Consider the following 16,329-nt stretch of genomic DNA (forward strand, 5'->3'; position numbering starts at 1 on the left):
TTTCACTGCGGCAGCGCCTTGCAATGTGTCCAAAGACTTGGCATCTATTGCATTTGATTACTCTTGGAACAGGCTTAAACTCCTCAATCATGAATCGTTGTTCAATGATCTTAATCCTACTAGAAATACTTTCCAAGAGGTCTTTTCTAGTATTGAATGTCACCTTCATAGTCCCACTAAACGTGCCATTTCTCTTGAAGAAGTCTACATCGGATACAGCATTATATTTATCCATGATTGATTTTTTTATATCCTCTTCTGATGCATCAAGATAAACATGTTTCACAATTCCGCTTGTGTTCAAGGAATCAGGAGACACGACCCCTTCGTTACCACCAAATAGCTCTCTCTTCCAATTATCTGACACCGTTTTAGTTTCCTCTGATTATCAAGTTCGATCTTGAAGGAACCCCCAGCAGTTACCCTGCAGTTCCTGATAATAACACCTGGATATTCCTTGTTGAATGCCTTCCTTATACCTTTACTGTCTCTGATGTCAGCATTCATGGGCTTCCGTACCAGTAGAGTTCTTTTGTTCCTTTCTTCTGTTTCCTCAACTTTCACAGCTTTGTTTTGTGTAGAGAGCTGTTTAACAAGTTGGTTTGTAGCCTTGTTAATATGCGACTTATTACCAGTAAGAGCAGAGGAATAGCTTTTTAAATCACCGATTTTGTCGATTTTGTCTGAGTGTTCTTCCACTTTGGTTGTCATACTTGTGACTTTTCGGTGAATACGCCTAAGCTGTGTAGCAACATCATTCATGGCATGGTTACAATTGGGACAAAATGTTTTGATATAGCTAGGGGAATCTTTGAGTTCATCATAAAGCTTAGCACTTATAGGGTGATCGTTGCAACTGTTATGAAAAAAGTTTTCACAGCCACTACAATGCAATCCAAACCCAGTATCATTGCGGTCATCTGTAACTTCACCTGCGCATACAACACATGGGTATCGTAAAGTTTTTTTACCATCTGCATTGGGGAAAATACCACTAACCGCATCATCATCAGTTTCAAAGTCAATAAAGTTCCCATTTCTGTCAAACTTTCCCAATATTGCACCATTCTCATAACCTGACAGATGTCTGCCAAAGATAGCGCTGCAACGAAGGAGCTCGAGCCGTCCATCTTCGTCGTAGGCACTTGGTGCTTTCAGGTGCAGTTTCTTTAGTATCAGGTTAATCTGAGGGATAGATAAATCAGATAAAGGTGTTGAGCTCATGATAGCTCAAAGCGAAGACTGGAACACGTCTGGAACAGGTTTGTTTCTATCAAAAAATCAAACTTAATCACCAACCGGAAAGGTTCAGAACTTGTGGGTCTGACTCCCTTAATAGATTTGTGAAGAGGGGAAGGAGAAGCAGGACTTCTCGGGTCTGGAGAGGAGAAGCAGGACTTCTCGGGTCTGTGCTATTTCACTTGTCACTTGTCGTCAGTTATCGTTCAACATTACACATACCTCAAATTATTTGTTATATAGTAGTGTTGAAAGTATTAAAACATTATTCATTAAGAATGGACACCATTTTTTACAGTGTTGAATTGATCTCAGGATTACTGATTACATATATTACATTGTCAGGACTTTTAAAAAGACTTAGACTATTTAAATATTCCGATTTAGACATTTCCAGTTCAATTATTGGAATGACTATAAACTTCGAAATTGTTTTATAATCAAAGGGCCCCTGACAGTTGAAACTATAGCCAAGTGTACTTAAATCAATTTATTTTTGAACGCTGATTCAGAATCAGCGTTCAAAAATAAATTGATTCAAGTACAGTTGGCTATATAGTAGTTTCAACTTTTCCACACTAGCATCCTACCGTCTTACTATATACTGTTATGCACTATAAACTTTTATGCACTAAGTCCTAGTTAGGTATCAGCACTACAATATATACCGGCCTACCATCTCCACACTCGTATTTTTGATCAAATTATTTGAGGCACTACTTAAAGGGTGTTAATTTAGTTTTCTATTGAATTTATATTGAATTTTTATATAGGGTTATTGTTATATTATGTGTATATTGTTTGAATAATTTTTATAATAATAGTAATAATTATTTGAGGCACAGTATATAACACTATAACTATAATTGGAAATTCTGTTGGGCAAAAAGTGTATTCACTATAAAACTTGTCATATTGTTGGTGTGGCGCGGCGTCCGCAGTGGCGTAACGTTGCCTGTTGGCGCCCCCCGCCGAAAAGGCGCCCCCCTGTTGGCGCCCCCTCCCCTTTTGGTGCCCCTCCCTAAAATTGAACAAATTAGGTGATTTTAGAGGATACGCCAGTAAAATCTCTAAAAAAGTGTGTATCTAGAGCTAAACGCGCAGTTTTGCTAGTACTTTAGTTAAGTTTTCGAAATTGTCCCACATTCAAACGACGATTTGGCGCCCCCCTAAGACGGCGCCCCCCTGCACAGCGGGGTCAGCGGCGGGGCCCTTTGTTACGCCACTGGGCGTCCGCAATATTATCCAGTCGCCCTTGAAAATCGACTACAGAAAAAAGAAGGCTGTCAAATAAGTTACGAAGCAGGAGATCAAAAATGGCGGGACACTGCATCAGACATCCTGAGCTACTTGCCATTTAGTGTTATGGGAACCTGTGCATGGTAGAGCACAGCAAGGCCGACCAAGACAAAGCTACTTGTCTAATGTCTATGTTACTGAAGGAAGTTAGGACAAACTTTAAGGAGAAACTGCGAACCCTGATGCGGGACAGGGATAAATGGAGGGGGTTATCTAGCGTAGATCGAACTTAGTTCCGACATAGTAGTATTAGTGGTAGTTGTGATTCAGAATCATTCCACATGACATCTAGGGTTAAAATGCTCCTCTGGTGAGATATCGGCGAAAAGCTGTCTCGCTCACGTAATATGACCATACACCATATACAAAGAAGTTGGTATAATTTCTCCCTTGGGTTACGGTTTTTATTTAGCATTATATGCTTCAGTTTAGTTAGTATAGGGATTAAATTAGGATTATATTAGGGTTTGCATCATGCCTCAAGAGCAGATTGAAATATTATTTTTCTTAACGGATGACAATTGTAAAATTTTTGTTCCAAATATCCAAAACCGTGGACGAGTCTGCGTAGGTTATAAACCTACAATTACAAGTTATAAACCTAAAATATTTTTTCATGTTCCAAAGTTTTGATTTTTTTCAAAGGGATTTTTCATATTTTATAACTTTATTTTGATACGATTTTGAAATATATTTGGTATGCTCTTGACATAGTTGATGTGACGAAAAGATATATCTTAACAACTCCTACAAATTCCAAGCCTTCTGATACCCCTTCACTACATCGACATTATGCACTGTACATATTATACTATTGCACTATACACTACACTTGTGGTTGTGTACACATTTGCGACCTATCCCCATTTCGTATAAGAAGATCATCCATCCCTATATGGATTATGAATGGCTATTATAATCCTAAATGCAAGTTCACAATATATCTCACAATTTTCGGTAAATTTTACACTCAAATAAAAATCGTGTGGAAATTCCCTGTGGAAATTCTAGATATCTATTGAAATGATTAATGATCCCAGTACATGGTACAGGGGGGACTCCCGACCCACCGCTTCGGTGGGTAGTCGATGTCCCTTTCACAAGCAAGAGCCACTTTGGAATACTTGCTGGTTGGTGTCTCAGCTACCTGGGGTCCTCTTTTTTTTTTCTTTAATTCCCAAGTGGAGAAAGAAATGATTTCTAAAAGTCTGTAAATGAGTTAGGAAAAGGTCATTCAAACAATATGTACATTCAATTAAAAAGTCTGTAAATGGTAAATGATAGTTATTTTTGAAATGTTTCGAATGGAGTTTTATAAAAAATTTAGGAAACCTATTATGTTATTAATTAAGAAAAGCATAATGAATATCTTAGGTTTAATATATATATTATATTCCCCATGTTGCTAAGAAAGGTTTTATTGACTTATTTAGTAGATTTAGCAAGTTTTCAATGTTTTGTTTTCAATCTTTCTAGAAAGCACATAATCTGGTTATATGAACGAGGAATAATTCAGATATCACCTAGGAGGGAGACTGGGAGAGGGTTTAGAATTTAAGCTATTATTTCTTCGCTGTAAATTATTTCTGGCTGTGGAGAGGGAGCTGGAGGGGTCTAAAATGGGCAAATGTGGAGAAACCATGTAACTGTATTTACTGTATTAATTTTCTTTCCCTAACTGTACGGAAAATTAGGGTTTAATTGTATCTGATTCATAAATTTGCAGCACTAATGAATATTAAATTACATTCATGTTATATTTGCTAAGTGGCTTATTCTTACATATAATGTGTATTTAGCAAAGTGATGGACGTTCATTAAAAAACCTAAAGAGGCTACAAGATAAAGCTTGAATTCTTCACGACTCTGCGTGCAAGATATGATAGTATGGTAACAGTCATTCCTGATGTAAAGGTAATTATATTTATAAATATTGCATTTTTCTTATCACAATTAGTTTTAAGCAAATTGTTCCACTTAAAAGTGGCATTTGGACAGAATCAGTGGTATAACATAACCATTTCTTCTGTCTTCTGTGGGCTATGCACCTAGACATCTTATTAATGGGACCAAGTTGCTCACTGCATTTCGTCGCCACATGTAATCCTGTTTGAATAAAAAATATATATCCCTGGGACCCTGGTCTTAAAGTTTAGACTTAAAATATCTAGAAAATTACCCATCTTATAGAAATTATGTATGAAAATTGCTATATACATTGTATTGTTGTAAAATTCTGTATTGTGTAAACTTGGTCCTGTGACTGTTAATTGATGATAATTTGTCACATTTGCCAGCTGGACGTGTAATACTATTTCTACATCAGGTTAAAGTGAACGAGTTCATAATCCAGTGGTTATCTCAAGACAAGGTATTCGACCAGCTCAGCGATGACCTGAGCTGCATCCTTAATGGCAAAGTCCCTGATGTGGTGCCAACTAAACTCATAAATAACAGATCTCTTTCACCGCCCCATCACAAACACCCTGCGTCACCAAGAAGTTAGTAATGTGATAAATTTAAGTTTTATGAATTCATTGAAATGTTGTACTTAAAAAGGTGTTTTTGTAATCTGGGGTGCACTATGTTTCGAGGGGCAAATTTACTTACAGTCCAAAGCACGAAGTATGCTCTTGGAGATAAATAACAATATACCGAGTCATAAAAAAGCTATAAATCTGTTAAGTTTATAATCTTACTAAATCAACGTGATAAGTTATTGATGATGCTGTGAATATATCAATGTAATGAGAGTGAGTTTAACCCTGTATGCGTTATTATATTATGTTTGATCGAATAATAAAATAAATAAGAACACGTTGTCTAGCCTAATAGCACATTACTGTACTACTCCTACCCCTAGAGATACTACGAAATAGTCTTCCTCCAGGGCTAATATAATAAAACTAATCGAGTAGTTTTATTATATTGATATGCTTGTGGAATGTGGGTTAAAGATGAGTAGTGGATTGAGTTTCTTGTTGTTCAGGTCTGGTCACAGTTTAACGATCCCACAGTGTATATCAGTTGACGATATGTCAATGTGGGTGTCCATATACAGTGTGTGCCGATGACAGTGCGATGACAGAGTCTATTTACAGTGTAACTATTTCAAATATTCTGAAATAACAGTTTTTAAAATTTAAATGTTAGGTTTGAGTAATTAATTCTAGTAAGCCAAATTTTTGGACTTTTCCCAGCTCCCATGAAAAGCTAAGAGTTAAATTGACAGGACTTTTATCTCTTGTATGTGGACAGCCAGCCATTTCAGTGTTCAATTTTACATCTGACAGTTGATCTTGTAAAAGAAAAAGCTAATATTACAGACAGTAATTCTTATTTCTTGTTGGTTGTTTTAAAATTGTTAGTTTGGTACGACTTGTGTTTAGAGGTCCGATTATTACAAGATTAGTGAAATATTAACTCTTTCTCCTTTAGATATTAGTTCATAGTAGTAGTAGTAAATCTTACAAAGTACGAAATATCTCTTTAAAAGAGCATCCTAGGCACCTTATAGATATCAAAACGCATAAAAAAGAAAACAAAAACATCAACCATCTTCCAACTTCTTCCATTCCTCCCTATCTAAAGCCAAAAATCTAAGGTCTTCGAAATCAGTCAAATTCTTAAGTCTAATATCAAGATTTCTACTAGTCAAGTCTTTTCTAATAACATCTAATAAGTTTAAACATGGTCTACCCCGTCTCCCTTCCATAAAAATATCAGAATTTATAGCAAATAACATAGAGGTGTATGCTGGTGAGTCTTCCTGTCCTCTTAAGATATGTCCTAACATTCTCCATCGAAACTTAGAGACTCTCACAGACAAGGGAGTGACATAACAACGAGCATAGAGTGCCTCATTAGAAATAACCCCAGTAGGCCATCTGATGTTGAGGATTCTTCGGAGGTGTTTGCGATGAGCAATATCAAGTTCATTCAACGAAGCTAGTGGTGCAGCCCAGGAGTTGCAGTTGTAGAGTAGAATAGAGACTACTTGTGCCTCGTAGATTTTGATCTTCCTTTGGACTGAAATCTTGCTCTTCATCCAAACTTTCTGAAATTTACTAAAGGCAACATTACCAAGGAATATTCGATTCTTGATATCCTTAACAGTGCACATCAACGATCCTAAAGTTTTGTTAGAGCGCCACTCTTCATCACCTCTATACACTTTTCCAACAATCACCTTGCGTTTAACAGTGGGTTTAGGATCTGCTAAATAAAAATGGACAAATTCAGTCTTGGAAGAATTGATATGAAGGTCCCACTGCTGGAATATATCTTTAGCGATAGGAAGCATTTCTTTGAGTGGAGCAAGTTCAGTGTTATTAAAGTCAATATCTTTAGCGATAGGAAGCATTTCTTTGAGTGGAGCAAGTTCAGTGTTATTAAAGTCAATATCATCAGAGTATCCTGTTTCGAGTGGCATGAATTCTTCTGAGATAGGAGGATTAGGGATTGGATGATTCACTGGGTAAGGTGTTGATGATACTTGGGAGAGTACGGATCTGAGGTGAATAAGTGCAGCGGCTTCAACAACAGTAAATAGATTACCTGATAGTGCATCTCCTTGAAATGCTCCAGTTGTGCTTTGGAACTCAATTGATACAGTATTATTGACTTTTACTTTCAACACTGTGTTTGATAGTAGGAGCCGTACCATCCTAATTTCATCACTAGTACAGCCAGCATCTTCAAGAACATTGAGTACTGTTTCTCTGCTGATGGTGTCAAAGGCACTTGACATGTCTATACTCATTCTGTGGTAGCTCCAATGCTTTCTAAGTACCACTGAGGTTAGCATACGTTGAGACCAAATTATATCGCCACAACTTCTACCTCTCTTGTAAGCACTTTGTGTAGGACCGGTGTACTGATCTAGCTTGCCTTGGATACGTTTTAGGGTAATCATTGACAGTAATTTTCTGGAGCAGTTTGAGAGGGTGAGAGGTCTGATGTTAGTTCATATAAATTAAAATTTAGAGGAGAAAAAGCTAATGTTACAATAACTATCATCTTAATTAGAATCGTCTGAAATGAATATCTAAACAATGAGAAGGGGTGACCTAATGTGTGCTTATGGCTTCTTGGATTCTTGGCCCAAAATGCGCTGTAAAAGCGAGAAGTCTCGCCCACCAGGCTCCAGAGTAACAAACATGGGTAATATGTAGTGCAAAATGTATGTTTTGACACGTGACAGCCTGTTTTGACACGTGACAGTAACACGTGATAGTCTGTTTTGACACGTGACAGTGATTTTGGGATTTGGCCGCTTGACACTGTCACGAGTCAAAACAAGCCTGCGCCATCTCGGCATCTCCCGCCATATTTACCCAACGTCTATACTACTCAACCCTGATATTGTATTTGCAAACTGCAATGTACAAACTGCAAGCCATAGTAAATACTCTTATTAGTCTCCTGATATTAAAACCCAGCTATTTCAGGCAGTCCCCGAGTACCCGGCTCTCCTAACCGGGGATCAGCCGCCAGAACTAAATCTAACCGCACACCCTCCCCTGCTCATGAGATCAAGAAATCATCTCCCTCAATCAGCAACAAGCTCAAAAGACCTCAAGAAATAATCCCACAGTTCTACTTCCCCATGGGAAAACCCTCTACTCCACCTCAAAGGGTTGACGATTCTCGGCTGTCTAAAATAAAAGATTTGTTTGAAGAGTGTAAAGACGGTCTAATGGCGCCGAGAGACTTTGGCAGTGTGACAAAAGCCGCTGAATTACCGCTCTATTGGAAGTGCCCGCTGTTCGAGGCCTGCTCAAGTTCTGATACTTGCTCTTACCAACAGTTTCTGCAGGTTTGTCATTAAAATACATACGATCGCTGTAATGATGATCGTTGTAAAAATGAAATGCCAGCTTTTTCTGCTCTAAATGATATTTAGAGGATAATGTTTCACGTTTACAGCTCTATAAAAGGATGGCGTACCGAGCAAAATGATTGCAGTAAATCTCTTAACATGTTTTAGATTGAATAATCGACTAAAATGGGATAATAACCCTTGAATCCACAAATACCACAGTTCTAAGAGTGCTGACCACTAGTAATTAACAATATATTACATGAACAGCACTGTCTCTTACAGGTGTACGAATACCTGGAGTCCTATTGTCATGACGAGGCCTCTAAGTTCCTGCGGGTACTGACCAAGGGAACCAGATCCCACATTATATGGGAGGATTTTAACAACTTGATACAAGACGTTATAGACACCCATCCTGGCATGTCATTCCTGGATGATGCCCCAGAATTCCATGCTAGGTTAGATTTCAAGTTTATCCTTCAGATTGATATCGGTAAAGTTAAGGACTAGACTGTTCACACAATATAATACATAATACGTAATCATTTCTTGGAATTTATAGACCTCTCAAGGCTCCTCCATCCGTAGTCACTTTAGTAGTATAGCTATCTCGTAGAAATTACATTAGCGTAATTATTTGGAAACCCCGCCCCTATGCGTAAGTGATCACGTGATATAGATATGTGAACACCCCCTGAATAAACTTGACAAAGTGACAACTGTCAAGTGATATCCGATTAACAATTACTGTTAAAACATTGTTACACTGATATCATCCCATCAACGTTTAACAATTGTGTACCAATCTCAGGTACATAGAGACGGTAACAGGTCGCATAATGTACACAGTTAACCGGTCCTGGAGCTCCAAGATAACAATTACTGAACTCAGGGAATCCAACTTTCTTAAAGTTCTCGCTTCTCTTGAGGACGAGCCTGATATTAATCAGGTTAATAAGAATGTCACGCCAATTCTCATAATGTGACCTTTATCTCTGAAATTAAGTTATATACCAAGCTTTTGTCATTAATTACTGGATAAGAGTGGCTGCTGTAAGATTGAAGACTCCATCACAGTCTAATTTGATTATAATGCTAATTGCAATATATTTTAATTGGTACTGCCTTGACTCTTGAATACATCTCATTAAACTAAAGTTCATATTATACGATTCTAAGATAGGCATTAAAGCTTTAAAGCCAGTAAGTTTAAACTTATAATCGGATCCCTTGCTCTAGTATACCGCGCCGTATAATAACAAATACAATTGTAACTGTACCAGACATTGTAACTGTACCAGACATTGTAACTGTACCAGACATTGTAACTGTACCAGACATTGTAACTGTACCAGACATTGTAACTGTACCAGACATTGTAACTGTACCAGACATTGTAACTGTACCAGACATTGTAACTGTACCAGACATTGTAACTGTACCAGACATTGTAACTGTACCAGACATTTTAACTGTACCAGACATTGTAACTGTACCAGACTTTGTAACTGTACCAGACATTGTAACTGTACCAGACATTGTAACTGTACCAGACATTGTAACTGTACCAGACATTGTAACTGTACCAGACATTGTAACTGTATCAGACATTGTAACTGTACCAGACATTGTAATTATACCAGACATCAAAACAGTAAGTCTGGTTCCTAAATCCCAATATCCCCAACCCCAGGTTTCAGACTACTTCTCCTACGAGCACTTCTACGTTATCTACTGTAAGTTCTGGGAGATAGACACAGACCACGACCTCATAGTCAGCCTGGATGACGTTATGAGACACGCTGACGGTACTGTTAATCCCCGGGCTTTGGAACGGCTCTTTGAGGGAACGGTAAGTTTATTTTTTATCTTGGTACTCTTTTTACTTCCATTAATCAGTTTTAACGCCAAATGATGACGAAATAGCTCACCAAATGTATGGCCGTAGAGTACACACTTAAGGTCAGTCCACTACTCCACTAGTCGGATATTTCACATAGCAGCTAGTAATTCGAAACCATTAACATTTTCCTCATCGCAACCTGTAAAGTTGTAATGGTTCCACTTGAAAACTTTGCCGATGACAAAATTCTATATTTAGCATAAACTAATTCGATCATGTGCTAATTTATAATATCCTGAGAAAAGTTAACAATTCCACCCTCGCCCGACAGGTGACGTACAATAAAACTGAGACCTTGACCTACTTTGATTTTATCCGGTTTCTACTCGCGGAGGAGGACAAGTCCCACCCAACAGCCATAGAATACTGGTTCAGAATAATGGATCTGGACGGGGATGGCTTTATTTCGCTCTTCGAGCTAGAATACTTTTATCAGGTACAGTTGATTATGCATTATTATTTATACTCGAAATATTTGATAATGTATTAGTTATGAATTTTATTATTCGATGGAACGCAGACACCAAATTACAGTGAGACCTTAGCAGGTGTTAAATCACTTGATATTCTATAGATGTTTCTAATATACCCTGATCTCGCTCCAGGCACAGTTAGAGAAAATGCGGCTGTTAGGAGTGGAGGAGTGCTCAGTGTTAGACTGTATTTGTCAAGCTTTAGATCTTGTCCGGCCTAAAGAGGAGACTAAAATCACCCTGACTGACATCAAGAAGTGCAAGCAACCCTCACTGTTCTTTAATATCTTCCTCAACATACAGAAGTTCCTAGATCACGAACTGAAAGATCCGTTTAGCAACAAGGTAATCTTTATTAGAGCTTTTTATCTAGAAGTGAAACACATTCTGCACATTATGGAGCTAGGATGTGGAGTGTGAACTACACCTGGTTAAAACCTTTCCATTACATACTACTCAATAAATGTAATAGATCTGTAGTGTTGTTATTAGTTTCAAACGTAGTTTTCATTTTCTATTAGTTTCAAATCGTTGAACTCTAGATGCCTATATTTCAAGACATTTCGTATTATGTAACCCAATTTAATATCACCCAACCTAAGTTTGAAGGGTGATAACCGAACCGTTTAAAATGTCTAGAAGTGTATTGTCTATTTCCATGGTTACGAGATCTGGCCAAGACAGCACTACTTTGTTGTCTATCAGTACTATGTAGATGACTAGACAGGGTCATTGTGACCAACTCACAGAGCGGTAATACAGGGTGGCCCAGAAGTAACTACCCACACACAACCTTTTATAACTCATGTAATTCGTGTCAGAATTGCTCGAAAATTTCAGAGAATATAAATATGGGTCTAACTTAGATTGAGTGATGAGATCATTGATTAAGTGCTGGATCACGTATCCGCCAGATCTTAAAATAGTCATAACTCTGCTTCAATTTGCAAACAATCAATTCGATTTTTTGGGAAAGCACTTCAATTATCAAACCAAATGTATCTAAAAACTTTGAAGTTCCTAGCACAAAGCGTTCTCACTTTATGGCGACAATAGAGAAAAAGAGCGATTTGCGTGCCACACTCTCTGTAATTGATGAAATTTTACGAAACGTTCAGGAAGTCTAAGTTTGACCCATATTTATGTTATCTGAAATTATCGAGCTATTCCGACTAGGATTACGTAAGTTATGAAATGGTTACGTATGGGTAGTTATTACTTCTTGGCCACCCTGTACATAAATTCCCTTTGGATAACATAACGTTAGCTCAAATCGTTTGTTATATGGGGGTATACAGTACTAAATAATTATAGTAGCGTAGAAAATATTTAACGTTTAAATATTTAATATTTAATATTTAAACTACGTAACTGTGAATATTTTAAACTACGTAACTGTATATTTTAATTTTGCAGGATGGAGAGGTACCGCTGACGGACTGGGAGAAGTTTGCAGCTCGCGAGTACGAGGATCTAATTGCGGATGAGGAGCTCAACAAACAGTACGAGTATGAGGATGACTTTGAGGATGAAGATGAGGAGATCCCAATGATGGGAAACGTGGTAGCGAAATCAGCTGTAGAGACTTACGGTAAATGACTGGTAAATGACTGATAAATGACTGGGTAGTAAACTATTAAATGACTGGCTAGATAATATAGAAGAGGAAGTTATGAGTAGAAGAAAACTATCCGTATGCAGTTTGACATTGGCATGATTTTAAGTTACATTTGTTTCGCAATATTACATTTTTATTGAGCCCACCACCATCTGCTAGCCCATAATTGTAATGCATTCAGCCGACCAGAAATACAGAATATTATAAATAGATCTGTGTACCGGTAGGGAGGTGAACTATAATTATTTCCTGACACGAGACAGCATCTAACCAATCAGCTTCCAGCGTTGACCAATCGCAGCCCAGAATCACTGTCACGTGTCAAATAAACATGGTTCGCCTCCCCTCCTACACCAGTATTCGAATCTATACAATTCTTGATATTTATTTAGTCATAGGTAATCAGGATTAAATTTATTTGCTAAATTTATACAGTTTTAATGAGCAATTAAACGTATAATTTGTTGACAAGATGCTCGCCAGATTGTCCGCTAGGCTTGCCACTGAAGGACTAAAAAATAGCTAAGTTTTTGATTTCTAAATTATCATTCTGCGTCTCTAACCTCACGATGTAAAGTTATGGATGTAAATATTTGCCATTCATTGATGCGGTTGTGATCAAAAGATGCACTCATAAGACCACCAACTGCTTTCTCTAAACAACCGCTAAACAATCTAGTTTTTATCTAAACACAGTAAAATAAAGCATGTTATGTTCGTTCATTCGCTCGGTTCAACACGTAGATATTTCTTAGTTATGATACCTATTAACTTTAATGTTTACGAAGTGTTTTCTATTTTCTAGGTCGTGTTCCTTTTTACAAGTTTTTACAATTAATTGTAAACATTAATTATTGTTTAGCTTATGAGCTAAGCTCAAAGGGATGGTTTTATATTTATATGCAAGTTGAATGATATAGTACTGTGCTATTTGCTTATTTGATATTTTAGTTGCATTGAATTTAAAAGTTTATTCATTAGACGTTAGTACGACTTCCATAACCAACAGTAATTCATAAATCATATATATATAATACGGGTAATGAGTTTACTGCATATTAAGCAAAAGCAAAATATTGACACAACTTGACTCAACTTATTTTGGAAAGTAATTATATTACGACATTTGAAATTGCAAACTGTAATAAAGCAGATATAGTTTACATCTGAGTGGCAATCGTACTTTAGCAGGTCCAAGAGCAAGTGATTGGATGACGCAAAAACATTTGATCATACAAAGTCTAATGATCATGCACTCACTGCTATTAATTCGCGCACGCGCACGTACGGACATAAACAGGATTAAACGGAATATTAACCATTAACGGTGCGTCAGTTATTATGTATTATAGTGATACGTACTACTTCACAGGTTACCTGGGGACCCCCAGGCTATTATGTTCATAAATAAATAAAGATTCGGCGGAATGACAGGCTGAGCGCCGCCCAGTAACTTTACAGGAGGACGAAAGTGCAAAGAAACTGCAACTAATTGCTGCTAACTGCTACTAATTTCAAATTTTACAGGCACGTCACACCGGAATGACGGGCATATCTACACACGGCCTTCATGACTAATTCAATTTCACGAATACTGTAGGATTCGGGTGACAAAGTTTTGTAGGTTTATAACCTAACAGGACGCGCGCCGAGTTGGACTCGTCGATAATAACATATGGAACAAATATTTTACGAGTATCACCCGTTAAACAAAGTTGTATAGTCAAAAGTGTAATACAAATTAACGGGTGATATTCGTACAAAATATTTGTTCCATATAGTAGGACCATTGCGACGAGTCCAACTCGGCGTGCGTACCGTCCTCCTAGGTTATAAACCTAAAAATTGAACACAGATCCGTATTTAGCCGATTTCGTTGGAGGACTTCGACGCGCTGCGCAAACTAGCATTCTTGCTTCGCATCGTCGCGATCGTTGCTCTGCTCCACAAAGCAACGATTTTAATGTATTGACATCGTCAACCAACCGATTTCGCAGATTTAAGTTACGCAAAACTTGATTGACGATGTCAACCCATCCAGATCGGTGCCCTGCGAATTCACTCAGTTACAGACCAAACCAGTTCATCACTCACTCACCAAATTGCCGACCCAATATCTATTGAAGTGGCGAAGATTTTCTAGACAAATGACATAGTATCGATATTATTGCTGCAGCAGATACAAATTCCAACATTATTATATTCCCAACCGTTTGAACCATTAATACACTTGATTTTTCTATAAGTCTCCGAAATATTCTGTAAAACCCTCTGGTGTCGAGATTACTCCATCAGATCCCAAATTCGGATCCACTACTGTTAAGGAGACCCGCATCCAGTAGGGACTGTCAGCGGTAAGCTACAGCTCCTGCTGGTAATCGACTCGGAAAACAGTGGTGGTCCCCGTTTTTGGGTTGGAAATGATGAAAACCAGATCTAAATCTAACAATGTAGTAGACTGTATTCAGTTGGTTCCTTTTGGTGGCACACTGGTACCAGAAATTGACATCAGAAGTGGATCAAGCTCGGACAGTACATTAGACATTCTGCTTCAGCCTGATAATCTAAGGGAAGTTACATCTGACAGCCAGACCTCAACTGACATCTCGGAGAGACCAATGATACCTGCCCTGTTTGTTCCTCTCTGTGTACTGACCTTGATGCGGCAGTTTGCTGCAATAGTTGCGAAAGATGGTTCCACTGTACTTGTATTAACATGAGTAGCCTAATCTATGAACAGCTTATAAACACTTCCATTTGTTGGTTCTGTAACGAGTGTGTTGATATACAATCAACTTCTGAAAATAGTACTCAGTTAACTCAGTTCCTTCTGGAACTAGGAGACCCTGATGTTACAGGAACCCAAAGAGAAGACGACCTACTCACGGCAGCGATTAAAGAGATAAGGAGTGAAGTTGATGAGCAAGAAGTAATGGTTGAGGCTCCGGCTATTCAGTGCTCACTTCCTGACTACGAGAGTTCACAGATCTCCCCCCTCCTTTTGTTAGGTCCATGGAAAGGTGAAGAAGTGAAGATTAAGTGTGAGGAAATTTACGATGAGATTGTTCAATGGAAGAGAAATCTATTTATTCTCCCCTCAGGGGCGATTGGCAAGGTGTTCATAGAGGAGATGACCAAGGTTGTTAAAAACTTTGGATCAGGCAGTGCTATGGAGAGAATTTGTTTGACACTCTTAATGATAATGCCAGCCTTGCTGCTTCAGAAGCCAACCAAGAAATCAAAGACTGCAGACCACAGCAAAGCCTTGAAACGAAGAATGGAACTATGGCAAGAGGGAAAGTTGACTGAACTCCTGAGAGAAGGTAGAGAAATCCAGAGGAGGATTGGAGGAAGGAAGTACGAGAAGGGACAGATTGAAAAGGTGTTCACTCGACTGATGATGGAGGGAAAAGTATCTGCGGCAATGCGCTGGATAGGAGAGAGAGCAACATGTGCGCTTAACCCCACAGCAGAAGTTATTAAAGTCCTCAAGGAGAAACATCCGAAAGCCACCCCAGCCCCAGAAGGCAGTTGCCTTAATGGCCCATTTAGACATGTGGAACCGGTCATTTTTGATAGCATAGACGGAGACAGGATCAGGCATGTAGCCAAGCAAGTTCAGGGTGCTGGAGGGCCTTCAGGCTTGGATTCTGACGGGTGGAAACGGATTCTGTGTTCAAAGCAGTTCGGGAAAAAGTCAGATGCTCTTTGTAGCGATATTGCAAACATGGTGAGAGTCCTTTGTGTCAGATATGTTGACCCTGATTTACTGAAATCCTTCACTGCTTGTAGGCTGGTGCCTCTGGATAAGAAGCCCGGGGTGCGCCCTATAGGGATTGGTGAGGTTATCAGAAGAATTGTTGGCAAATCAGTTATGATGACATTGCAAGAAGATTTTGCTACCTCAACAGCACCTATTCAGGTTTGTGCGGGCCTTCAAGGAGGAGTGGAGGCTGCAGTCCATGCAGCCAGA

General features: G+C 38.4%; 3 protein-coding genes across 4 annotated transcripts in view; 1 reads left to right on the forward strand and 2 right to left on the reverse strand.

Annotated features, from left to right (window-relative positions):
- The window catches only part of LOC134811244 (malectin-like), an 85,833-nt gene extending 84,342 nt beyond the window's left edge, over positions 1-1,491 (reverse strand). Inside the window, exon 1 of one of the 2 annotated variants that reach the window (XM_063818010.1) lies at positions 1,462-1,491. The gene's annotated coding sequence lies outside the window, so the exon portion shown is untranslated. The remainder of the gene's footprint in view (positions 1-1,461) is intronic. The other variant, XM_063818011.1, reaches the window with a different exon arrangement.
- Positions 1-11,224, reverse strand: part of LOC134811248 (large ribosomal subunit protein eL31-like) — a 59,823-nt gene extending 48,599 nt beyond the window's left edge. Inside the window, exon 1 of the mRNA XM_063818016.1 lies at positions 11,192-11,224. The gene's annotated coding sequence lies outside the window, so the exon portion shown is untranslated. The remainder of the gene's footprint in view (positions 1-11,191) is intronic.
- On the forward strand, positions 4,331-13,317 carry LOC134811243 (serine/threonine-protein phosphatase 2A regulatory subunit B'' subunit beta-like). The gene is made up of 9 exons (XM_063818008.1): positions 4,331-4,452; positions 4,865-5,039; positions 7,989-8,356; positions 8,645-8,820; positions 9,174-9,312; positions 10,056-10,214; positions 10,537-10,701; positions 10,871-11,083; positions 12,155-13,317. Exons 1-9 carry the CDS (start codon positions 4,426-4,428, stop codon positions 12,335-12,337), a joined length of 1,605 nt encoding a protein of 534 aa, XP_063674078.1. The 5' UTR covers positions 4,331-4,425; the 3' UTR covers positions 12,338-13,317.
- Positions 13,318-16,329: the final 3,012 nt, after the last annotated feature.

This window comes from Bolinopsis microptera, chromosome 2 (genome assembly GCF_026151205.1).
Source record: "Bolinopsis microptera isolate Bmic1 chromosome 2, MBARI_Bmic_1.0, whole genome shotgun sequence".
Classification (NCBI taxonomy): Eukaryota; Metazoa; Ctenophora; class Tentaculata; order Lobata; family Bolinopsidae; genus Bolinopsis; species Bolinopsis microptera.